Source organism: Harpia harpyja, chromosome 7 (assembly GCF_026419915.1).
Source record: "Harpia harpyja isolate bHarHar1 chromosome 7, bHarHar1 primary haplotype, whole genome shotgun sequence".
NCBI classification, from domain to species: Eukaryota; Metazoa; Chordata; class Aves; order Accipitriformes; family Accipitridae; genus Harpia; species Harpia harpyja.
In genome coordinates this window covers 16,410,245-16,436,821 of record NC_068946.1, presented here as the reverse complement: position 1 = coordinate 16,436,821, position 26,577 = coordinate 16,410,245, and the positions used below count along the sequence as shown (strand labels likewise).

Here is a 26,577-nt window from a genome sequence, read left to right as displayed (position 1 = left end):
GATTTAAGATATTCAGAGATTGATGGAAGTGGCACGTATGAAAAAGGTAAAGTTTACAGATTAAAGGACCAAGTTTACATACACACAGATAAACTTCAAATCCAAGAAATGCAAAGCTTATTCTATAATAATTCCTCCTAAACTCCTACTAAAGACATTCAGAGCCCAATCCTTCATTAGGGATACTTCAAATGAGGAGCCACTTTTTGTTTTTATGCTAGACAAGTTAATTCATATTTGTATTACTGCAACATGCACATTGAAGATACAGTGCCATTCCCGTGTGTTAACAGAAGGGCATGAAAGCAGGCCCAGCAGATTTTAATAGTCTTTTTATTCAATGGGTTACTGTCATGGGTGCAGTACATTTCAATTAATTTAAAAGCTGCCATTAAGTCATCTTAGACTGGGATGTACCATATGCAAATGGGTATTTTGCTACTGAACCCCCCCAATATTTCTACGTAAGTACAAATAGAACAGTAACAAAAATTAGTCAATTTTGAGTTTCAAGTTGCTACAAGTTACTGGACATCACAAGCACGGGCAAGTTGCCAGATTTTTCTCTTCCTATATTCAGAAAGTCTTTCAGTGGTCATTGTTAGAAAAGAAAGCCATGCTTTTCTTTAAGAGTGGGTCTCCATTTGGCTTTGATAAGGGGTGGTGGGAAGGGATGAGAAGCAAGGGAGACTTAGAAACTTTCATCCCAATAGCCCATAAATAGCTCTATTACTCCTTTATCACGCTCCAGTTTCTGCTCAGTCCACAGATTGAATCTGAATAAGCAAATATTCAGTGCCGATGCACGGAATTGCATTATAAATAGAACTTCCTTTCTCAATATGGCAAATAAAAATGGTGCACCACAGCAAATAAACTACCCTAGGGTTTGAAATCAGACCAGCTGCTAAATTTTTCTTGGATTTTATGATACTGGCCAAAGACAAAATTTGCTATTTGCTAGTTCACTGGTAATACAGAATGACAGCCACAGCAAGCAAAGTCACTAGGGAGGATTTTATTCATGAGGTTTTGCAAAGGCAGGATCAGCTGGAGAACAACAGTGCCACTCTGAACACATTTCAGGAGTTGACAGTCCTACCCCTATTTTTTTGTCTTTCCATTCTATTGTCTCCTGAAGATCAGAAATTTCCCTGACATAGCTCTGCTGTTTCTGTTGCAGCTGCTGGATTTCCTGAGAGACAGGAGCAAAACAAGAAGACAGAAAGCAGGTAACAGGTTAACAATGAAGGTTAAGATTGCAGTGATGCCAAAGAATGAAAAAAGTCAGGTACTAAAGTAAAAGAGTATCTACATGCACAGTTTCTGACACTGCAACTAAACCTACACTCCTGAAGACAATTTTACTATCCATGTGATGACTTGCAACAAAGTTCAACAGTTCCATCAGTTTCCTCTTCATCTCCACAAACAGCTGTCCGAAACACAGCTTATTTCGTATTACGGACAAGGCAAAAAAAGTCATCCAACTTAAGATAATACTTATGAAAGTACCATTGCTATTAGTCAGCTCTGAACCCGTTTGGCCTGAAACACTAGTATGTCTTCAGGTGAGAAACTTGAGTAGGGGATAAAATTCTCCATGCCTCACCTTCTACACTCCTACTGCTAAACTGGGAACATACCAATCAAAAAAGCCATTAAAAAACCAGTTACTTACTGCAAGCATTTCTTCTCTTTGCTTCAAAGCCTCTTTGATTTCCATGAACTGAAACTGCAATATGTTATGAGCATGCTTCTCCCTCTCAAATTCCTATGAATAATGAAATATTAATGACATTTTTATTGATCAAAAATAGCACCCCATGAAAAAAAAAGAAAATAAGCCCAACCACAAAAAAAATGCTTACTGCAATGCAATTCTTGAACATTCCTCTAATCATAATCCCACAAGAGTACAATTTTGATCTTATTTGTCCTTTTTCCAATAAACTATTATTCCATCAAATATAGAAGTGACAGGCATAATTTAGCCAGTTTTGCAAGTTGAGCAGCATGCCGGCAGTGAATAGCTTTTACACTCAAGTCATAGAGACTTCACAGATGAATGGATGGGAATTTAACCCACTCTTTCCACATAGCCATGTACTAAAAATTAGCTAGACATTGCAGACTTTAAAAAAACCAAACCATATCTTTCAGGAACTATGTGTTTTCAAGTGCACTATAGTCAAATGCCCCAAGCTAAAGTGACAGTTCTGAAAAGCTAACACAAGCCACAGCTTTATTATTTAACACCAAGCCGCCAGCTGTCAGATGCTGAATTCACGCAAAACTTAATTCAACTCTCAACCAAGTGGCTGCCTTAAGTATATAAACTGGACAACTCTCCCATGGGACTTCTGAAGAGAGCTTTGTGTGTAAAAATACTTAAGAAGAAAAAAATAAGGAATCCTCCAGAAGTCACTATGAACAAAACCTTTGAATTTAAAGATGGAATATAAAAGGACATGTGATACTATCAGTGTGGCCTTACCATATAAAACGTTTCTTTACTTCAGAAATTGTTTATAAGACAGAAACTTAGGGAAAATTTCCATTTGTATGATCACAAGCGCATAATGTGCTGCTATTCCACTTGCTTTAATAGTAACTAAAACAATAACATATTTAAAACCTTGAATAATAATTTGGTTGCCTCCTCCCAAAGGTGTCTGGCCCCCCAAAAATCTTTCCCTGTTAAATAACATGCCATAGCTACATACATACTTTACTTTTTTCTTCATATTGCCGCCTGGATTCTGCCAGCTGTTCTTCTAACTCTAAGAGCGCATCCTTCAGGGTATCTACTTGGTACATGAAATTTGTTTTTTCATTGTCTAGTTGAGCATTTGACACCATAGCCTTTTTGTATTTCTCTTCGACTTCGGCTAGAGAGTCCTGCAAAGAATAAGCAACCAGAGTCAGCTATAAAGGACGCTTTGCCAACCAAGACCTTCAATGAGAAAATTAAATACTAAACCACAAGCATGCTAATTACTCCTATGGAAACCAGTGCTAATCACATGCTAGAGAGGCTTACCAACTGTCCCAAGGTGAGGATAACCCTCCCCTGTGTTCCCACCAGACTCCTGTTTACCAGCAAGGAACCTTACCTCAGGACGGATAAAATGTTTCCTGTTCTCTGCTGCTTCAGCTTCTGCCTTCTCAGAGTTTTCTTCCTTCTCCCTCCTCCCCCTGCCCTTGCACATTGGCAGCTCAAAGCAGCTGCTGAAGATGACAAGTTGGAATTTTTTTTTTAAAGGTAAACTGGCCTTGATTTAAGATCATTTTAGATGATCTTAGGCCTTAAATTAAGGCAGTTTGACAGCCACTTCACACAGATTTCAGAGATCCTTGCAGTGTGGGAACCGCTAAATATACTGACTCAGGAATTAGAATTTGCCATGAAAAAGCTGCAGCTTTTGTGACCTGATGTATCATTTTTCATTAGGTTATCACATCTCTTCTTTGCAAATTTAGTCCGTAAGATACAATTCCCAGGGTCTCAAAACCCCCTCCTATCAACTTGACCTCAATATAAGATACTGAGGTATTTATAACAACACATGATGGCAAAATAAAGATCAGGATTATTTTCCGTGTTGTGCAGTCAAACTTTGCAGTATTTGATTTTAATAAACAAAATACTTACATAAACAAAACAGTGCAAATATGCAAACAAGGAAGAGACTCTTGTAAATATTTTAGTTTACAGATCAAGCAATTTCTCTCAGAACTTAATTCTAATAATTACATCTAAAGCACAGGTGAGTTTCATATACTTCCATTTTCATTCAGTCAATGGAACTGGGGATGACAGTGGTGAGATGATGACAAAATTAACTTCGAACCTGTTCAGTTTACATTTCTATTGACAAATAAGACAATTTGTCTTTAAGGACATGAATTTATACAGTTCCAAACACAAACTGTGTTTGGTGCACTTTCCAGCCCAAGGATGAGAAATACCAAGCAAAGGAAAGCCACCAGGATTTGGAAACTGTGGTAGGATCAAACCTCAGAAATTAGCCGGAAAGGAAGTATATGCAAGTAAGAAGTTAAGGTAGTTGCTGCACCACTCCTTCAGCATGCTACGTTTTGTCTTCTTAGCATCAAGCGATGTGGCTTAGGTACAAATCACCACAAAAGCCAGTCTAAGGGACACGAATTGAAAAATGGCCTACATTTTTTATGCAGTGTGATTATTTTGCTACACCTGCTACACAGTGATCAGGGAAAAAAAACAGATTTTACAGAAAAAGGGCCAAACTACTCTTTTTCCATTGACAACTCAAGATGGCAGCATCTTCACCTGTCACAGCATTGAGCCGATGACACAGTCAGCAATTAATGCTGATATATGTTGCATTCATTATATGCCTGGATATCTACATACATATTTGCAAGACTGCCTTTTCCAAAAAATGCAGCTGATGTTGCTGCTCACTCATGAGGTGGTGGTACACAGATGCACAAGTTAGCTGTTGCACCAGAATCTGTTTATGGCCAACCAGTGTGAGCGTTCATGTAACAAGCTTTGTTACACAGAGTTTTATTACAAGAATCATTTAAGGGTGTCTTCTGTGATCTAAATATGAAACCAAAATGATAGTCACCGCCTCGCATGTACAACTTTCCAAAGGCACGCTGGACCTTATCAAAACAAAAACCTACAAGCTTTTAAACTCTAATTTTTCATAGCACTGTAGGACACGAGTTCTAGTTCATCTTCCAATATTGGTAGATTTCCTGGATTAGGAAACTATAAAAAAAACCCTAATAATTTTAATTTGCTAGCAAAATGATTACCTTCTCAAAACAGCAAAGACAACATGCAATAGTAATCAGCAGCCTTTCAGTTAACATTTGGAAGCATTTCTCACCACAATCAGCTGAGGTCAGAACAGATACTTTTCCAGTTAATGAAATGCTTTTCACACAATTTACAAACCCCTCCCAGAAGAAAAGCATGCAAGGTCAGTTCAAGGTCTCACACTGGCATCTCTGAATGTTTAGCTAGTGTTAATGATCACACTCCCAGTCTCCAGTAAACCAGTACCTTCATTTCTTTCAGTCCCTGCATGTATTTGCCTTCTACATCCTGAATCTGGTCCTTTAACTCATAGATATCCTGAGAGAAACAGTGAGAAAGGTGAACGATGCCACTGAACTAACGGACAGAAGCACAGCTGATGGGGAAAAGCAGGTATTCAAAATTCTCATTTAAATATTTCTACCACACAGGTTAAGGGCTCTGATCCTAAACTGAAGCCTTGCCAGACAATGAAATTTCTTGGTTAGAAGTTTATGCTAATTCTGCTCTTCTTGACTGGAAAAAATGAAATCTTCAGCATTAAGGACAAGACACAGACCCAGCTTCAAAGCCTCCAAGTTATATACCTCAGCCACACAGCCCTCCTCTACCCCTTTCACTGATTATCACCCTCTTTTAGGAATGCAGGTATTAAGGGTAATGGCTGCCAAAGCAAGCCTGAAATACAGGCTGTACAAGAGACGTAGGAAAGACTACATGAAAACCATCCATCACACAAAATTTAAGTCCTATTTCACAGTCTCAATCCTCTTTTGTCCTTGGTCACCAGCAAATGGCTATCTTTCAGCTGTTTTACAGTGCTGAAACTGGGACAGACCTGCTTGTATCCGAGGTCCTAATACAAATTCCAGCTGTTTTAACTGGCTGTAATTTCAGAAGAGTTGTAAGTCATATGCATGAAAATTAACAGAATTCAGATTCCCCATTTTAAAATAGTCTTTAGAATGCAGCATTAAAAAACAGATTACAAAAAACAAGTTCGCCATGGACTACCCTAGCACTCAATGATACAAACACTGGATTGCATAGCTATTTGCTATTCAAATGTGTCTAACTTCATGAAATCAGAAATTAGATTACAAAATACAGCCCCCTCCCCAAATTAGCATCCAGTAAGTGCAGTGCTTCTTGCATTATTTCAATCCTCCTATCAGTGTCCTATATTGAGTCCATTTCCTATTTCATTAGGTTAGGATGAGATGTGTCTATTATGATCAGTCTGTTCTGCTACCATATGCCATAGGACTTTACCCAAATATTCCTGCAATATACACTAGTTTCCCAGCAGCATCTCTCTAATAAAGCACTTTTCATTTACAGCACACAATTCATTTTGCCCAGAACTGCCAAAAGGGGGAGACAAGATATTTTCTTTTTTGGAAGGAAGTCTAAAGTATATTTAATAATATCCTTTAGATAATATTAGTCTACAAAATAACAATGCTCGGGACAGTCCTAGTTAGTATTAGCCTGTCAGTCCCAATTCTTACTGCCAATTTCTATAGTCAGTAAGGGGAACATCAGCACTACTTTCAAGTAATCTCATAGTTTATTGATTTATCAGATGCAAGGCATAAAAACATTCTGATCAAAAAAGCCATAGTTAAGAGACAAGATTCCTAACAATTTATGCTGGTTTTAAGTATTTCTTACCTTTATTTCTCTAATAGATGCCTCTGTATCAGCTGAGATAGATGTATCCCCACTGCCTCTTCGTGAAGAAGTCCCGCCCAGAGAAGCTAAGGTAGCTGCTGATAAACTTGAAACAGTACGTGCTCCCTACAATCACACACAGTTAAAAATGGTTATAATTTTTGTCTAGATATGTTGTGGGTTTGTAATTTGGATTTTTGGGGGGATAGGGTTTTCTTTGTTTGTTTTTGTTGTTGCTTTTTGGTTTTTGGCTTTTTTCTTTTAAATACACGCGTTACACCAACCCTTACACTTAAATTATGCAAATTTTCTTAAAATGTAACTTTCAAAGAAGAGAAATCAAAAGATCAAGATTTAACAAGGGAAACTAATGAGAAAAGGCTGATCAGATGTATTTAAACACTACTGATAGAAGCTGTGCCATGCAAACTCCTGTAACTATTAAGTCTAAGTTAGACAAAGTCTTTAGGGGCTAGTATCAACTTGCCAGATACTTTCAAAACTTGTAATAATACATTTTGTGGATGCTTTTGACTACCCCTCAAGCTCCTCTCCTTGCATGGACATTTATCTATGCTGTAGCAGTAGCCACATTAACTGTTTTACTGTACTGAGGGTTCTGCATTAAGCCAATTTCTCTCTACTGCAGTATCCGCCACTTTTTTATTATTTATTTATTTATACATAATACCATAATTAAAATTTAATAAACAAAACCAGTATTCATGTGGCTTAGCCTAAAGCAATTTCAGCCAACTGCTGGTGAAGGTCTACTTAACTACTAAACCTGTGAATAACTACAGAAGTTTGAAAGTTTGTCTTAAAAAATGTAGTAGTAGAAGGCTCTGATAATTCAAACTTTTGCCCCACAGTGGATTTTCTAGAAGATTTCTGTACACTTACTGCGAGTTCCACCTACCAAAAAGAACATGAAGAAAGCAGTATTGGCAGAATAATTCAGAAGATCCTTCTTACCTTCTCAAAGTCTTTTTCTGGCCTTTCCTCAATCTGTAAAACAAAGATTTAGAAGGAATCGTTACATAATAAAGGACAAGTGATGGCAGTAAGATATCAGAAATGGAATTCTTAAACCTGTAAAAGACTTCAATAGCAATATCTATCCACTCAAAAAGCAGCCAGCTTGCTCAGAACAGCAGTGTCCTCGCTGGCATCTCAGGGCGGAAGGCTGCACAATTCACCTCAAATTTCTAAGCAGTACATAGTTAAGTGGAATATACTCATTGATAAAAAACTATTTAGTCTATTAAATAAGACAGAGGAACACTTTTCTTCCATCTTCTACATTACAACGTTTCAAACATGAAGATGGCACTTGATCTATGAGTTAACAATGAAAGAATACAAAGACCTACATGGGCATGAACTTAAAGCCCCAGATGTCTTTCCCTGGACATAAAAGTAGCTGTATGAAACTGCTGTGCTAACATACACAGCTACTCCTATTTACTTTAGAACAATTTAAAAATGTGCCTCAGATGAACCCCAAATAGCAATTTACTGAAGTAGAGAGGTTACGTTTTTTAATTGAAAGATCAATAGATTTCCAGACCAAGACAGCTTCTTGAAGTTACTTTTTTTTTTTATGGACTTTAACTAAAAGAAGGCTACCTCTGAAGCCTGCCAGCACACCCTCCCCCATTCCAAAAAGCAAGGTACGAAGTTAGACTTGAAGGACTGTACTGTGTCTACACCGTTCCCAAAAGAAGAAGAACCGGGGGGTGGCGGGGAGGAGAAAAAAAATCTAAAGCTTAAAACTTCTGTTAAGTATTCTCCACTCAAGACAAAAGGTGACTGTGACTTCAAGCAAAGATCCAAGTAAGGCTGAGACTACAAAAACTGACCCTCAAGTCAAATATCAGGGACCAGTTCAAAGTCTAAATAAACAGCTCTGTTACTGTTTCAGTACTTCACTGGAATTTACTAATTCAGAAGAGAGATCTTGCACTAAAACTAGTCTAGAAGAAACAAAACAGAGCCAAAGTAGCATTTAGGAGTGCAGAAAATTACCATGGATACAGACAGCTTAAATGCTTAAAAGAAAGTTACAGAGCAAAACCCACATACAACCCGAACAGGTATCTTTCTTTCCTTGATGGGAACCATCCTATCAACTTTTTCCTGCTCTGAAACCAAACTAAATATACAAGTTCCCAAGAGCAGAAATTTAAAATCAAATGTTTTGTCATAATTCACTTTGCTATTGAGGAGAAAGAAAAAAAAGTGTGTTTCACAACAGAATCTTTTCATAAGTATCTCCATCTAAAATGCAACTAAGTGTAAAAAGGACTGAATGAAATGAAAAGCTCAGCAGAACTCAGGAAGTCCAGAACATGTCAACCTCTTCTGGGAACATTCAGCACCACAGTCAAGATGGTTTCCCAAAAGACTTCTAGAAAATTAATGGCTTCCCCAGATCAAGAGCCTAAGAGCCAAAGGGAATAGTGTTTTTGAAATGACTGAAATCAGGAGAGATCCGATTCAGGGAAAGGCTGGGGATAGTTGAGGTTAAGTTACTAAATTTCACTGAAAACACACTCCAAAACTACATCTCTTTCCAATCAGTTCACATTTGGCACAGGGTTTTTTTCTTTGAATTATACGGAGTAATATTTAGATGATCCCACTAATTATTCTTCATATTATTCATGGTACCCTATTAAAAAAAGTCCAAGAACTGAGAGGTACCTATTACAAATCAGCTTTTTACACCGACAACATATCTCATATCATAAATTCCCCATGATTAGCATTAAGAAAATTTAGGACTTAGGCTTCAAAGTAAAATAAGCCAGACTTAAAGCACTAGATACAAACTTTGCAAAGGCACTGAATACACAAAGTACTTGGGGGGGGGTGGGGGGTGGGGGTGGAAACCAAAAAACTCTGAATTTGGATGCAGTAAGAGAAGGTCACTAATGAAGGCAGATACTTCAGTTCAGACCCAATAAACAAGATGGACTGACTTTTGCAAACAGCCTCTTATTTTCATGCCAGACAGCTCCAAGTGGTGGATTTGGCAGCCTTCTAGCCCAGTCAAACACTAGGTTGTTGTTTATCGAGACAGCTATGGCAGTGTAAATATTGACGTTACCAAAGATTAGTGCATACACACATGCACAAATCTACCTCCAGAAATTTACGTACAACCTTTTGCGAAGTCTACCTTATGGGTTCTGGGCACAACTCAAAATATTATTTTCCTTAAGCCATTTGCAGAATGTCCTCTATTTTCTGAAAAAATGTGCAATCTCGGTTTTTAGTAAGATAAAGAAGGGAGAAAATATTGATACTGTTTTAACAACGCATCACATGAGTCAAATAAACGCTTCCATTTACAAAGGGGAAAAACGTTGAAGACAATGTGGTGAGAGAGATGCATACAGTGGACATTTCTCCTCAGAGCACTCATAACCATACCTGTGAAGCTTGCTACACATTTATTGCAAAACAATCTTTCATAATTCTCTAAGGTGGCATAATCTTTAATAATTACAGCTATTAAGCAACTTCTAAAATTGAGGTGGTTTAAGAAAAAAAATACAGGAGAATTCATTTTCTCTTGTGATACATGCATGTGATACACACATCCATTTGGTGCCATGAATAGAATACTCAGAGCATTTTCTCCTCAAAAACAGTAATTACCACCACCAATTTATTTAAATATTAACATTTAAAAATTTAATCTGTTTTGAGAAAAGCCAGTTCCTCATTCTAACACAGTATCCTTTCATCACAAAGATGCCTCCTGAGACACAACACTTTTTTAAGCAAAAAGTCAGTCTGAAACAAGCAGCATTTAATTTTATAGTTACGTGGCAACGATACACCAAAAGCTGTAAAGAGTGTCTTGTAGAAAGACAAAAGTCTATTTTAGATTAGTACTTTATAAGGTTTTCATTCTGCTCATCTTTAGATTAATATATTCACAGTATCACTCCTTTAAAAAGGTAAATCATGATTTCCAACAGCAGTCAGCCACCAGAGGGAACTTCAGGCTTTCAGCCTTCACCCAGTCCCCTACAAGCCCTTTGGCATTTGATCCAGTAAGAAATCAAACTGAGAAAGGTCAGGAAAAAATGTTTATTTTTATTTGAAATTGCACAAAATTCTTGGCCAAAATACTTAACCTTCTGCACTGTCATTCAATAAAGAATACTGTAATGATTAAATAGACCGAAAACAACCTCTCCACCTTCACAGTACTATACTCAGCACAGCTTTTCATACAAATATACTGGCTTTGGGACTTTTCCACATAGAAATATAACGGACTAACAGAATACTTCCTAGAAGAGATATAAAGAGGAATTCACCTAATGACACCAGACCTGTAATTTCTAGAAGACTGTACCATTTTTCATTTCTACAAGGGTATGGGTCTGTCTCTAATCACAGATTAACTTCTTCACCAACAATTTGGGCAATTTGCACTTTAGTGCGTAAAAAAGCAGGAAAAGGAAGTAATTTTCCAAAAACCTCCAGCACACACATCTTTGTTTTGGCAAGGGGAATAGGTTGCTCTCTGCAAAATAGGTATAGTGGGATCAGAGTTCAGCCTCTTCTGACAGCGCTTTCGGAATAAATCCAGACCCTTGTTACAAAAATGTCAGCAATATCAGAGGCTTACCGCAGCTGGAAACTTAACAAGAGCAAAATCATCCCACAAGTCCATATATGGAAATATTGCCTATTTTTCATAGATAATAAAAACATTTTAGTATAATGTTTGAAAAAGTAATTCTCTCTACTCTGCAGTCAACTAGCAGGTTAACCCTTGAAGCTCTTTGCCACTGGTGACTGTCCAGGCCAAAATTAGAGCCCCCGCACCATCATCACAGTGCAACCAGTAAGACAACTCTCCAAAACCTACTGAAAAGACCAGAGACCCTGGGACAGTTAAGCATTACACCCCACCTGCAAGTGAAGAGATCTTTAACTCAATGGAAGAATCAGGACTAAGGCACAATTTCCAGCTTCCAGCCCCCTAAACAAGGCTAGAGAAGAAATCTCAAACACTTGCTGTTTGGTAGTGCCACAGACCACGCTCAGGTATGAGAACAACTTCAGCGTGTTCAATACATGGCTGTCACTGCTCAGCTCCATCCAAGATCTTGCACTTAGATCAACTTCCTCATAAAAGCAAGGGGGTTTTTTTGGTGACAAATCAAATTAAGATCATTTCCTGCTCTTAAAGTAGTACAGCACAGTTTGAAATGGAAATACAGCCCACACTGAAGAAAAATTCTCGCAATGGGTACTGCTGAACACAGGATTGTATCTACAAGAGCTGGAATTAAAAAAAAAAAAAAAAAAAAAGTACTGCAGTCAATATAACCCCTCCCACAATCCCCATCTTACCAGTTTGATCGGCTGGGCTGGGGCAAGAAGCAACACAGAGAGTTCCTGCGTGTTTTTCCAGCGAGAGCCACCTTAACACTAGCAATTAGCAATAAGCCTTTAAAAGTCAGCAGGGGAAAACCACTGCTGAACTTTCTCAGGTCTAAAGTGGATTTGTCAGAAGTATCCTCGCTCAGGAATGAGTGTTATGCCAAACATCATCACTCAAACAAACTTATCAGCCTCTGAAATGCAAGTTAGCACTGCAGCAAATCCTCACTCTGGAGGGGCCGAAAGCACACCCAGGCTGTCAGTGGCTGGGCTACGATACAAGCCTACCGCAAATCTTTAAGTGTAGAGGAAAGGCGGCAAAGCTTGTGCATGCTGATAACTGCTTCCATGAAAATTAAGACCAACTGTCTTCATTTTATTTCTGGTGAGAATACGATAAGCTTCTTCAAATGAAAAAGCTATTCACAGCTATGCATTAACATATGACCCAAGGACTGCACACTTGCTAAGTGGCACTTGCATTTTCAGTCTTGCAGTTTGTATGATCACGCTGCTGTCAGTACTAGTCCACCTGGCTAGGCTGCATGCCGACTGCTTGTTCTTGCCGTCTGAGACTCCACAAAGAGGGAGAGAATTAATATGAAAGATCATCTTCTCAGGGTAGAAAAACACGCCCAACTTTGCTCAGAAAGTCTTCAGATAAATACTGTTGCATTCTGAGGCTATTTCAAATCTATAAATAATTGCTTTTCACTAGTAGTTTATTAATTTAGAAAAAGAAAGATTCCAGCAATTCATATTAAAAAGCCCTTTACAGCCAAAACATGGCACTAGCTCAGGCACAAGATTTACCTCCATCTGTACAGATGGGCCTGGTGTTTGCTTTCAGTAGTCTTAAGACCTGTACTTTATATCATATATAATGCTTTAATATTAAATGACACATTTGCATATCTGCAGGAACTGCAAGGACAGCAGACAATAATTACTAGTGGGGATAATGGGAAAAACATTAAAGAAAAATAATCAAAGAGCAAACTTCATGTAGATATAGTGAATTCTTAAAAATACATACAAGGACAAATAAATATTCACATGTTGTGTTTAAGTATCTTCCTGGCTTTTACTGTATTACAAACATGGTAACACAAATGAGAACACAAGCTGGCAAAGCTGTGCACAGCAGGAAAACTACTGTCGCTTTTTGCTCACTGTTTAATGAGCAGTGATAGAAGGGGGAAACAAAATTCTGAGAAAAAAAATTAAGGGCTGCAGTGACAAGGTATTGTACGCTTTAATTTAGAAAGTTAAACTGGATCATTCTCTATTCTCAATATATAATTTCTCATGATAGTTAGTCAGGCTTGGGAACAGTTCAGGTTTGGTTTTCTGCCTAATAATGCCCTTAATCATAAGAAAATCATTTTTAACTTCAGTATTAAGCACTTGTGATTACAGTACATGGATTTTGTAAACTATCACACTTTCAAGCGACATAAGCGTGCTGGAAACTCAGCTTTTCAACCCAACAGATATTCCCCTTTCCTTCTTCCTCCACCAGCCATTTAAAAAGTAAACTTGGAATCAAATCTTTGTGTGTAAATGCCAGAAGATATATAAAGCAGACTCAAGGAAGCATATGGCTCGATACAGTAAGGCAGGGAACAACTCAGTTTTGCGTGTTAACAATATTAAAACAGTTCTAATGTAGACTGCTCGTATAGATAAAAACAACCACTTTTTTCCTCTCATAAGTTATCACCATCGTCCAAGGAGCTCTTTATTCTTCCTTTAGGAGGTCCAAGCAGATGACATTTTGGGACTATGAGTGGAAGCGATACATTGCTAAGCCCACTGAGAAGACAGGGCTCTATTTCAGCATCTTTACTGCCAAGATCAAGTACACAACTGGAAATGTTATCAAAATGCCTTGAATCCTCTGTTAGTAAGAGGCAAAACAAGTGATTCCTTACTGTGAGTTACAGGAAAAGGCATTGTCAGTTTAATACAGGAAAAAAAAAGGGGGGGGGGGATCACAAGATGCTGCTGCATCAACCCCACGTAGTAATTAGAACTTTTAAGAGCAATGCCACCCCGTTAACAAGGCTTGTACTACCTTGCATTAGGAGAAGCAAAGACCCTGCAGTGGTGCCTTTTAGACCCACTACAGCATTAACTCTCAGCTCTTCTTCAAGGCCACTGAAATAACGGAAGCTCTTCAGCTCTTCACACCCTGCAATAAACCACTAATTGGAAAAAAAAAAAAAAAAGTGCCTGTTATCTCTTTGCAGTGCAGATTCAGCTTGGCACCTCTCCAGCCTCAGTGCTGACACAGCTAACCATCTCCAGCCACTTGCATACAAACAGTCCAAAGTGTAAGCAGAGAATTAAAAGACAAAAAATCCCCTATAGCTCCCAGGAGGGGCAAGCTGCATTTTGTGATAACTGTAAGCAACTTGCACGAATGACTCAGACTGCATATAAAAAACACATAATGGAAACCAACATCAATGTATGGGTACCCAATTCTTACACTTAAAGAACTTCAGTGGAATCCCTGGTTGTTCTGATTATTTTTTGCTTTGGGGATAATTGAAATTCAGTTTGCAAAGCCACTTAAGAAGTATTACTAATGTAAGATATATACTGCAAGAACTCATAGCTCAGGGACTCAGGTTCAGGGACTAATTAAATTACTGATTTATTTATAGCTCACTGGCTGCCATACATTATCTGATGAAAACCTTTTTTAAAAAAAAATCAAATTGTTTTAAAAAGTGGATGTACCCTTGCTTTAAGAAACACCAATACTTCAGACCACATAGCTTTATTCTATCAGTTCCATTTTCTTTTGCTACAGCCAGTTTATTCAGCTCTTTCTCACTTAGAAGGAAAGGGCTCGCTTGATGATCAAAAGGCTCGCCTATTCCCTGCCTGATGACAAGAAGTAACCCTGCGTGGCGAGTTCAGGCACCTTTCACTACCAGGATGCAGACCTACTGCACAGTTCTAACTATGGGAGAAAGCCCCCTTATTGCACACGTTTTCAAATCACAGGCTATGTTTGAAGGGGGAAGCAGCATGATTGGGGGGATCAGATACAAAGCAATTCCTTACTGCAGAGTATGTGTGTGTGCTGAAGAGGAACACTCCAAATGTTCATGTTACAGCTTACCATGTTGCATGCTGTGGTAGCTTCTTTGATACTCCTTTTTAATTAGTCCTTAAGGCAACATTTACAGCATTTAAGTTTCAGCTCCTCAGCGAAGCAACAAAGCCAATACCATGTTACGACTAGAGAAGCACGCTGTGTGTGTTCATTTATGGTATCATCCTCCTTATCACTTTGTATCTTGGGGATGTGGTAGGTAATATGTGACAGGTCCCAGGAGAATGAGCACATTAAAAGTTCACAAGGACGAACACTTCCATGTAGCAAAGTCAGCTTGCCAAAACTCAGTGCAACACTTCAAAACTCACTCTCCGTGGAAGATTAATTTTGTTATAGACTAGTTTACTGTAAGCTGCACATTTTCTCTAAGAGACATGCTACTGCAGTCTGCCACTGTCAACACACTACCAGGCTTCGCTCTGAAATTAATCAGGAAAGATATTCAGAGTTGTAAACAGCTAGATGGAACAATCACAAAGAGAAAGCAGCAATATGCCACTGAAAAAAAAAAATCAAGACAATTACTTTGTATCTGTAAAAAGCAGGAGAAAAAGTCTTGTTTTGGTCAACTACAGTAACAGGGGTTGGACAAACCTTTAGCATTTGAGCCTTGTTCAGCCACGACTACTTGGGAATTCATGAAGACATGCCGGGTACACGTAACCCTTCTAGCACTTCACCATGCTAAAGACTCTGCAGTGCCTGGTAATCTACAGCCCAACAAATATGCTCAAATCCAATCTCTGGATAGCCCTGCAGCCTTGCAGCAATACAACATCAAAATACTGCGAAACAGAGAGAAACTAAACTACTTATACGCTGCAGTAAGATTTAGGGTCTCCTGATTTTAATAACCAAAGGAGATGTGGCACTAGCATCAACAACCCAGTCTTTTTCACAATACCCTTGCCAATGTGCTTTATGCCCAACTTAGAAAATAATTTAGCATTATCATGTGAGTCTGAAGTGTACTTTCTATTGCAAAAACACATGCATCTGCCTAGAAAATACTTTGGTTTTGTAATTTCTCATCTGGTTCACCCCTTCTCTGTCTTAAACATTGCCCAGGAGGTCCAATTAATACCATAAAAAACTGTCTCATGAGGGACAGTGACCTCTTTGTATAAAAAAGACCTCGAAGAACAGAGGAATTAAACAGTTTAGGGACAAAGAAAAATAGAGGAGCTCACCACTGGACTGGCCCGAGCAGAGCTGGCTCTTGAGGATGCCCGAGATCCTGAACCAAGGTAGCAGCTGTACTCAGAAGGCTGCCGCAGGTAAACCAAGAATAGCAAGCAGAGAAAAGAGAAAAGCATTAGAATTGGGAAGGGAAGCAAGAGAGGATTTAGAGCATTACATCTGAAGCTAGTTACAAAAATGGTTACATGCAGTTGGACAAAAGAATAGCAGTGAAAGTCAGAGAACAGACACCTCGACTGTTAATTTAAAAATTAAGGTAAGCAGTAATTCCAGCTGACGGACCAAGCAGAGTTTTGATTCAGTTCTTAGAATGACAGAATACTAATGACTTATTTATATATCTTAAGATACCAGCCACAAGTAAACAACTCTCAGTCTCTATATAAAAGGCTCAATCCTACTACTCTTCAAGAGCTCTGAGGTTCTCTGGTGAGCCTTCTTCCCATGTTTCCAACATAGTGCACATATAAAATGAATCCATGCTCCGCAGGCTAAAGCAAGAAACATCCATCTACGTGGTGATTAAAGTAAAAACTGAGACCATCTCAAAGACTGAGTATATCTCCTGCTTTTCCAGCACCTGCAGTCCTCATCTCCTGCCAAGAGTCCTTCTTAAAAGCAAATATCTAAGCAGTGATGCAAAACAGACAGGGCTGACTTGTTGCTGACAAGGACAAAGAATGTGTCTACACTGTTTTATTTCCAGAAGTTTTAGTGCAGTGGAAGTAGAGAAGGGAAATGAAAGTTTAAAGCATCGGGGAAACAGAACTAAAACTTATTCTGGAAATGCATTTTAGACTTACTCCCTCTACTTTCACATATTTCAGAGTAGCAGCTTCTGCCTTTTTTTAAGGTTTCTTCTGTTAAGTTACCTGGCTGCTACAGGAATCCCCTGGACTCCTCAGCTACAGAGACAGCCAGGTCTTCACCAAGCTATTGGAGGACTTTTTCAGCATCATTAGCCATGCTAACAAAGCAGCACAGTATTAAATGAAAATTAAGCTTACAGTACTAATAAATGATAAGAGTGTAAACTGGAAATAACCCCAGCTACAGTACCACCGTAAGCTTAGTTACTAACCACAAAGCATTACGTTCCAAGACACATAGCCCTTAGCAAGCCCCTGAAGCAGGGCATAAAGTGATGAAGCCATGTCCTCCAATGTCTTACATGCAATGACACTAGCTTAATGAACCTTCATGAACTACTGAGCTTCATTTCAGAGGTGAGAATACACAAAATTTAGAACTGTACTGCACACAGTTTATAACTATTTTCAATCACAGCCACTTCAATTCCTAAATTAAAACCAAAAAGCACTGAAGTAAATATTTAGATTTTGTTTTCTTATTAACTAGTTCTAGCACAGAAGCCTTGTGCCATCACTGGTGTTTTATGTTTAACATAACAAGTATGTAGAATAAACTTGAAACACATAACAGGGAAAAAGTGTAACTACAAGTCCCATATTAATGCTTCACGGGACCTATTTATTCTGTAGTTGTTCCCTGTGTATTGCAGGGTAGAATGTGGAAGCAAGTGCCACTTGTTCAGCTGGCTGAGACCAAGCAAGGCCAGTTTCAGCCTCGCCCTCTACATTCACCTGTCATCTCACCATCCAAAAACATTCTTTGGGGACAGCTATCCAAATGGCACACCCTCTACACATTAAAAGTGCTATGAGGTTCAGAGACATTAAAATAACCACAGATAACTTGGTAATTGTGACAAGGCCATTCCCTTTGAGGCAAAGACCTCGTACTTCAACTCTCTCATTACTACAAATGATCGTGCAACATAAACTGGAAAGGCTGGGTTATACACAGACTTCCAAATACGTGTGGCACAGGGTGGGATGGAGACAGAGAAAGGGGAACAAATCACTGGCGTTTTATTCAGTGTTCCCTGCTCAAGCCATTAACAGTGGCTTAAAGACTTCTAAACAGTGTTTGGGCTCGGAGCCCGCTGTAAATTATTTCTTCCAAGAGTAGAAGTGTATCATCTGGACCTTTGAGAGACTTAATCTCAAACAAAAGAAGACATCCCATACAAACAAAGGGCTACAACCAGCCCAGTGCAGCCTCAGTGGCAAATTCACTGAATTGCAGGCTGCCACAACAACCCAAATGGATAAGTATCGATGAATTTTCCAAGGCAGCCAAATGAAGATAAGCCACAATTGTGAAACAAAAAGTAATTTGAAGCTTAACATCAGTAGCAGCAAGATGCACAGCCCAACTAGTGAATCGGTGTGATTGACCTTTAAAGACTAAAAAGCACTTAGAAAACATTCTTCAAAGTTTGTTTCCTTCTCCAAGCTAATGAAATTGTAACTTTTATGGTTAAATTAACAACAATGCTTTGTCTTGAGGCTTTTTTCTGTTATGGTCCTAGGTAATGTTTTTTTCATTTATTAGGGCTTTTTTGTTTGTTTTGTTTTGTTTTTATAATCAGTGAAGGAGTTCAGAGACAGAATAAGCAGTGGGTCCACAGAGCAGAATTCTTTTTCCCCCAGGCAGATACAACAGCAGATGTACCACCTGGCCCAAATGCCCACCACAACACGGAAGACCCATCTGAGAAGAGATGAAGGCATTTTCTGCCTTCTGATCTGTAAACTGAGTGCTGCAGCCTCTCTTTTGTGAAAGGAAGCAATTTGTATTGTCATTTCTCATCTTGTCTCTCCCCATAAATGACAAAGCCCTCCACTCACAGGAGCATGTATTTTGAAAACGTTGTCACAATTTGCCTGAGACAGCTACGGAATATAAATAAAAGAAACAAAACCAAGCAAGTCATACATTCACAAGAATCCTTTACTTCATGCTGGCAGATAAGTGCTAATGATGTAGCACTGGAGAAGTGGGGTTTGGGGGTTTTGTTTTTGTTTTTTTAAAACTACATTATTCTCAGTTTCAAAAGAAGAATTAAGTCTCAGGGAGGGAAGGGACTTTATGTACCGTCTTTCCAAGGTGTTTTAACTGCAAACCAAGTGCAAGGCAGAGCTGAATTCACCTCACCGCAGTGAGGGCGGGGGGGTGGGGGTGAGTACCCAGCGCCAAGCTCTGCCAGTGCTAGCCAGAGCCAGTCTGCGTAAGGCCAGGTGTTACAATAGCAGATAAATCACTACTTATTATTTCATGGAAGCTCACGAAAACGGTGCTTGTACTTTTGCCTACAGCAGCAGGCTATGAGTTTCACACAGTTCATCTTAAATGTTCCTCAGCCCAGAAAAGGCTGTGTTCTCGTACACACAGGTTACTGGAGGACAGACAAGACAACAGGGAAACGCAGAAAACATCTTACAGCACGAGAACTAGAGGCACTATACCGACGACTCCCACTGTAAACGCTCTCGTCATACACAGATGCCTACAATTAAAAGACAGAGTCAGAACAGGACTGGCAGACCTAGTTTCTGGTTTCAGTCTGAAGCATTACAAATTCACAAGGTGCAGCGTGAGGGACGTAGGGGAATGAACAGTATGTGCAAGGACAGGAACATCATCTGTACGCAACCACAAGCAACATGCAAGTGAAGATCTAACACAACCTGAAGTCAGTGAGCTGGGAAAATGCCATAAGACACATGCAAAATCTGACACACACACACACACACACACACACCCCCAACCTCAAGTCCATGACATAGTCATGCATTTCTAACTGTTCTCCCAATCATCAACAGTTTATACTGCTTACCAACAAAACGGCTACATCAATTCTTAAATTGTTCAAATCTGTTTGATGAACTTCACTTACTAGCCAGTTCACTAAATTAATAAAAGAGGAGGAAGATGCATATTTTAAGACTGCCTCCAGTTTAACATATAAATGTATGGCTCAGAAAACACAGGGGGAGTAGGAAACTCTACCTTTAAGCTTTGAGAAAAAAAATCTGAGAAGCTCATTTTAAAGTTTAAACAAGAACAGTGGAATCTGGCTACAAAAAATTTTAAACAGATTTTTGTTAGTTGTTACACAACCAGAAAGAATTGATGTTGCCTCTCTCTGGCCTGCTCCTGCACGTTGTAGCTAATACACCAAAATGAAGACAACTGTCTCCATCCACAGAGAAGTCTGCAGCAGCATCACAACCCCACAAGCAGTGGTTGCATGCTTCCGACAGGAATAAAAGGAAGGATCAGCAAATCTAGGTCTGTACAAACAGCATTGGACACGTGCATTCAGATGAATCAGACACCAGAGTGTGAAATAAATGGACCCAACAGGAACTACAGAGGTAAGAGACACAATATGCATGGCTGAAGGTGAGTGGCATTGGTATTTGTGTTTAGAGCATTAGTACAACAAACCCTGTAACTTCTGGCTGGCAGGGCATCGCTGTACAGCAAGGAGGGCTGAGGAAGACAAGCACAAAACTTTTTTGCATAGAAAATGAAACAAAAAAGGCACCTACAGCAGAATTAACCATCTTGATAAGAGACTAGGATTATTAAACTACAACAGGAAGAAACCCAGTACAGAGAATATTAGTCATCTGTGCCATAAAAGCATTAGATCTCAACTCCCAAAGACTAAGAATACCAAGCAGACATGTGCATTTCCTGCAGGAAGGGAGGATACGACAGTAGGCAAAAGCAAAACAGCATAATTTAATTTTAGGTTGTTAAGTTGTTATTGTCTCTCACACATTTGTGTATAGCAGCCAGAAAGGGTGTTTCTCCTCACTTCAACCAAAGTCAGAAAAAGAGCTACAGAGACAGAAGTGTTTTAAGATATACATTTTAAGTGTTTCACACAGCTGTAAGACCATCTCTTGTGTACTTTATTATCAAACAAAAATGCAAAGAAAACCCAAATAATTCAGGACAAAATTATGAGTGCTTAAGTCAGAGCACCATAAAACAAATTATTTCACCATTAGTAACCATCATTCACAAGATGCAGCAATTAAGCTCAGAGAGGATATACTGTATCTGGCATAATTAGGTGCAAGAGATACTCCAGCAGTTGTCCCCCGCCCACAGCTTGCAGGCAATGTCCTGTTGCAAGTCACCCCCCTCCTCCACATCTGCAGAGCCCCCATCGCTGGCTACCACAAAGCACCAGGCAATGTCCTCGTGCTGCTGCCCATCGGGCAGGACAGGCTGCAGACCACTGCTCAATCACTGCTTTGCTAGCGCCGGACTGGCTGAGCTCTGTCCACACACAGAGGACAATCCAACCTCCTGGGTGATTTTGAAGCTTCAGTGATTTTCTTCTAGCAGTCTGTGAATTACTTGCTTGTAATTTCATTTTATGCAGACTGGATTGTCTTAAGCTTGCTAGACTGACATGATGAGCACAGAAGTTGCCTCAAATAGAATAGAGAACTTCAGTCAATTAAGATTTCCCTTATTTTTCCAGACCAATTGAGGCCAAAAGCAAACAACATAACTGTAGGAAAGGGAGGAGCAGCAAAGGAAAACTAATTGTGCTCATTTTAAAACAGCTTTCCATTACTCACTCCAATTTTAAAAGGTCTGGTATGGTTTTGTTTTTTTAAGTTTTACTAAAAAGAGCTACAGAGACTCTTGACAATTGGTCCAAATTCATTCCTAAGTGCAAGAGGTTGCATTATCCAACAGAAATCAGAACAAGTCCAGGCCAGGTAAAGCCAGAGGGTAACAGACCCAATTTCCATTTTGGGAAGAAGGTTGAGATGTGGAAGCATAGCCGCTGTTGTGAAGACCCAGATCAGAGTAGTACGAAGCCTGCATTAATAACAAACAAAAAAACCCCTTGAGAACTCAGTTTTGTAACATGAAGGACTTTCTAAATTCCTTTAAATGGGAAGCAAAAAGTAAAATAGGTGCTTACAAATTGCAAGGAGTCAAAATGATCAAACATGCAAAAAGGAGATAACTGCATTAAGAAAATCACATTAAAGATATGTGGATGTGTGAAAATTGTGTGCCCTTTCCATTTGTAAGGTAGAGATTTTTTTAAATAAACAAAAGGCGTTTCCTCTATCCCTACAGCATCTTATGCACAAAATAACCGTTTAGTTTATTTTCCACTGAAAAGACTTTAAAACCTCACATTCTCTCCTCCCTTCTCATTGCTATGACCCAACGTGACAGTATGCTGCAAGGACATGGTTTGTATGGGACTTGGAAGAAGATACACCACACTTCCAAAAGCATATACGCAGTTCATGCACCTAAGTTTCATCCTAACTCTAGGTAAGTGAAGCTGTATTTATCAACATACTTCCAGCTTCTGTAAAACAGAACAGAAAACATCTGTTTTACAAGATGCTGGAAACGTTAGCTTCCAGGCTCAAACTCAGAATAAATGGCTGCATCACAGCTTCATACCTAAAAACTCAGGCTCCTGCCTTAGAGGATTTATTTCTTTGCATGTGCAGTCCCACCGCTGCAGACAATAGAGTGGACTGCCACTGCCCATCAAGCACTGCAAAAATGTATTGGTCAGAGAGCAGGTCAGCTTCCTTCTGAATTCTTGAGGAGTTTATGCCCTATAAGCTAAACCCACAAGAGATGCAGGAGAAGGTGTCAGGACAACTCTGCTGGGAGACAGAGAGCAAAGCCAGGGACCAAAACTGTTGGGTGAGCCCATCAGAAAAAGTGAGCCACCCACAGTCAGGTATGGCAAGACTGAATGCAAAGAAAACTTTCCTGTAAGAAGTGAGACTATCTAAATGAAACACCTTATTTTATGCAGCTTCCTACCTAGCATCTAGCCAACCTTGCACTTTTGGTCCACCTATTTGGATGGGGAGATCTTAATTCAACCTCAAGTTAAATACCGAAGTATCAATAGTGACTGACTGACAACTCCAGTGGCCTTAAAATCACCTTTACCCTCTGAAATACTACCCTACTTATCTAGCATGATATACAACATCTCCATTCATTCCCCCAGCACCTGTACTGGAGTGTAGGATGCCAACTCAGCTTTTCTGCTGTCGTGTATTATCTGTGAGAACTTCCGCTGTACAAACACTTCAACACAAAGATGGCATGTAGGGCTTGCCAGGGTGCAGGAAGGCTGACAGCAGTAGGATATTTATAATATTGAGTGGAACTCAGTATTTTGGTTTCCCAAAAGCTTTAGGAGCATGCAACAATATATTATGAACAACTTAAGTTGTTATAAACAGCTGGTTTTAACATGGAGGGATATTTTAATTTGCAAATCAAGGTCTGTTTTCAATGCAGATCAGATATCTGTACATAAGACATGCATCTCACAGAACTAAAGGAATCAAGAAAAATACAGGCATACTAGGAAGACTTTGTATTTTCCTTATTTTCAGAAAAACGGCAGCCTAAAACCACATCTAAAATATGATAAAATAGCCTGCCGTGCCAGGGACAGATGCAGCCCTGAGCCAAGCAGGCAGAGTATAAAGCTACACCAGAAAGGCATGCTTAGAAGTGAGCACAGGCTGCCGCAGCCAGCGTGCAGGGGTGACAGAGGAAACGCTACCTCCTTGCATCCCCACTCTCATGAAATTTCTTCTGTGCTGGCTCAGTCTCCTGTAACTAGCCCTGCAACAATACACAAGTTGCAAAGGCATTTTCAAAGTCTCCTAGGCTCTGTTCAGATGCACACTGGTGGGAATGGTTATTCTGAAAATGCTCCACACCTCTACCTTTGCTATACTCCAAAGCTCTCCTTTTACGGCCATCCTCTAACATCCTGCTTCTCCAGTAATTTCTTATGGGGGTCTGGACAACCAAGACACTCTGCTTTTAGTAGTCAGCAACTACTCAGCTTTCTTACAAGCCCTAACTAATCCTTGCATCATCACTAGAAATTACGTAGGTGTTAACTCCATTTACAAATGAGGGAGATCTGCGGCAAATTAAACTTGTTTGTTCTTGACACTGGACTGCTCTCACTGCAGGTAAAAACATCTGTGGGTAAGACACAACACTCACAGGTATATAACTGAGGATAAATTATTGTCCAGTCTCAAAAATTTAGATCCCTTTCTGCCTCATTATTCCTGAATGCCTGTAAAATAACTTTCACTGAAAAGAAATCTGAATAAACTGAACTGAGCTTAAAGAAATTACTTTCATTCCCACCTAGGGAGTTTGTAATCCGCACGTGGACTACCCAGGCACATGGCGTTATTAATTTTTAAGGAATCAAGCCGTTTAATTGCAAGTACAGTGTACAAAGGCTGATCTCCGTGCGGACATCACTCCATTTTGCGACTTAAAATTGGACACCTATTTTGGAAAAAACTATTTTATCAGCTGACCCATCACTTCCTTCCTGACCTGAAGAACTCTGCCTCATCTCTGTTTTTCATTGTCAGTTTGACAATCTTTACAGTTAGGTTTGGGGTTTTGGAGAGAGCATTCCTAAAAGTGAATGCCAGACAGACTGGCATCAACTGGTTTTGGAGTTTCAGCTATTCCAAGTCACCCCCAAACTCTCATCCCCCTTCTAAATAATAATTAATCTGAATTACACTTAGTAACGAAAACAGGAAAGAACTAATGATGTTGCCATAATTATGCTCTACATACACTAAACCTCCATGCTACAAACCCTAATACTCAGATGATTTTAAATTATTTAAATGGAAACCAAACAACTTCTTTTCCCTGGATGACTTTGTTACAGATATTTTGTTCTTCCTGCAGTACTTGGAGCTCTGGAGTATGTCATTAAAGAACATCATTTTTCAGAAGCACTACATAATGAAGTTCCTTGAACTTGTCAAGCAGTTCAGGCAAGAGTGCCAACAACAGGACATACTGCTTTCTTAACAGTTTAAGCAACAGTATTTCTTTTTCTCTTATCCACACATACAAGCAAAATGGATAAAAGTATATGGAAGCAACAATCTAAAATGGAGATGGAATATAAGGTCCCATTTCACTATTTATACAAGCGCCTGCTTTTAACTTCATGCTTACAAAGTAACTCACTGAAGTCTATCTCATGTTTAGCATGTATTGCTCAAACACTTAGCTAAATGGAGTCTTAAAAGTAGTTTATTTTTCCCCTAAACTTAGAGCTTTAGTCTGCATACCACTAAATTTCTTTAGAAGTCTTGATAGCGTAAAGATCAACAGGCTCTGAACTTTTGTCTGCCTTTGTTAAAATAAAGACAAGGAAAAAAAATGCCAACAATTCCCCTCCCTGCCCCCCAGAGGTTCTGCTTGAGGCAATACCTTTAAATAATTTGCACAAACCCCAATATTTAACAAAGCAGGCCCATGAATTCCTGCAATTGACACAAAACACTTGTGCTGGGACAGAAGGGAACATTGTGACCCACATGCACACAATGGAGCTAATAATTAAGCTTTTTTTGACAAGAATACTTTTAGAAATAAAAGTACATCAATGGTAAGTAGCTAAGTAGTAACACTTGCACTGGCTGTTCACCTCTGTGGGAGTTTCCAGAAACCCTAGGATACAGTTTATAAAGGGGAAAAAAAAAAAAAAAGCATTTAGTTAAGCAAACTTCAAATAAGCACCACACATTTGGGGAAAATTCAAAATCCAAAATCCATTTTACATATGCAAATCTCAAGACATGGACTAAATTCTAGGTGAAGCCTGGGAGTGTCGGTGTTAGAGCACAACATGAACACATTTGCACAGGATGGAAAACAATCGTTCTGTTGTCCAGCACATGGAAATCCTCCATGCCAGGCGCTGCCAAACTATCTCCTGTCACAATTTAACTTTTACCCAATTTTGTTTACAAGTTAAGCAGTTCTGGTTTCTAAGTTCTACTTGTACCAAATTCAGAGACTTCCCTTCCCACTCATGGCCCATTTTTTTCTTTTTTTTTTTAGACGCTTATTGCTGCACCTCGTGTCTGACAAAATGCAAAACCCACAATGTGCGAGACAGGAAAAACCTGCTTTACCACAGAAAAGAATTTGCTAATTAGCTTTAATCCCATTAAATAGAGCAATAGATTTTATAGCAATATAAATCATCTACTAACCCTGCTAGATTTTCTACTCTGGGATGATCCATACATGTCTTCCTCATAACCATTGGTCTGTTATGGAAGGAAAGGAAAAAGAAAAAAAAAAAAAAAGGAGAGAAAAAAGTTGACGCAGACCCAAAAGGGAATTTTTAGCAAAAGTCATCACTTATGAAAAGCAAAGGCAGAGACAGAACTTTTCAAAGATACACCAGGAACAGGACAAGTGCAGGACTAGGTCATGATTTCAAACATGAGGACATGAACATTTGTGTGCCTGTCAGCACCTGTATACCAGCCAAAAATGTCAAGGATACTCCTGCTTGCCTTTCTTGACCCCCTTTTTTCTTGTTAAGAAACACTTTTGCTTCCCCTATTATTACTGCACTATAGCACCTGTCTCTTTA

At 39.2% G+C, this 26,577-nt stretch overlaps 1 protein-coding gene across 39 annotated transcripts in view; it reads right to left on the bottom strand.

The window, feature by feature from the left end:
- LRRFIP1 (LRR binding FLII interacting protein 1) overlaps positions 1-26,577 on the bottom strand; it is a 119,935-nt gene that overhangs the window by 17,775 nt on the left and 75,583 nt on the right. For 12 of the 39 annotated variants that reach the window (XM_052793753.1, XM_052793714.1, XM_052793717.1 and 9 more), the window contains 11 exons: positions 26,189-26,245; positions 21,873-21,953; positions 20,553-20,597; positions 19,543-19,608; positions 16,226-16,303; positions 7,466-7,498; positions 6,491-6,616; positions 5,063-5,134; positions 2,731-2,901; positions 1,682-1,774; positions 1,103-1,195 (listed from right to left, as the gene is read on the bottom strand). In XM_052793753.1, coding sequence (XP_052649713.1) covers positions 1,103-1,195; positions 1,682-1,774; positions 2,731-2,901; positions 5,063-5,134; positions 6,491-6,616; positions 7,466-7,498; positions 16,226-16,303; positions 19,543-19,608; positions 20,553-20,597; positions 21,873-21,953; positions 26,189-26,245 — 915 coding nt within the window. Of the gene's footprint in view, positions 1-1,102; positions 1,196-1,681; positions 1,775-2,730; positions 2,902-5,062; positions 5,135-6,490; positions 6,617-7,465; positions 7,499-11,872; positions 12,289-16,225; positions 16,304-19,542; positions 19,609-20,552; positions 20,598-21,872; positions 21,954-26,188; positions 26,246-26,577 lie in introns of those variants that run through there. The other 27 variants (XM_052793739.1, XM_052793740.1, XM_052793742.1 and 24 more) reach the window with 15 other exon arrangements.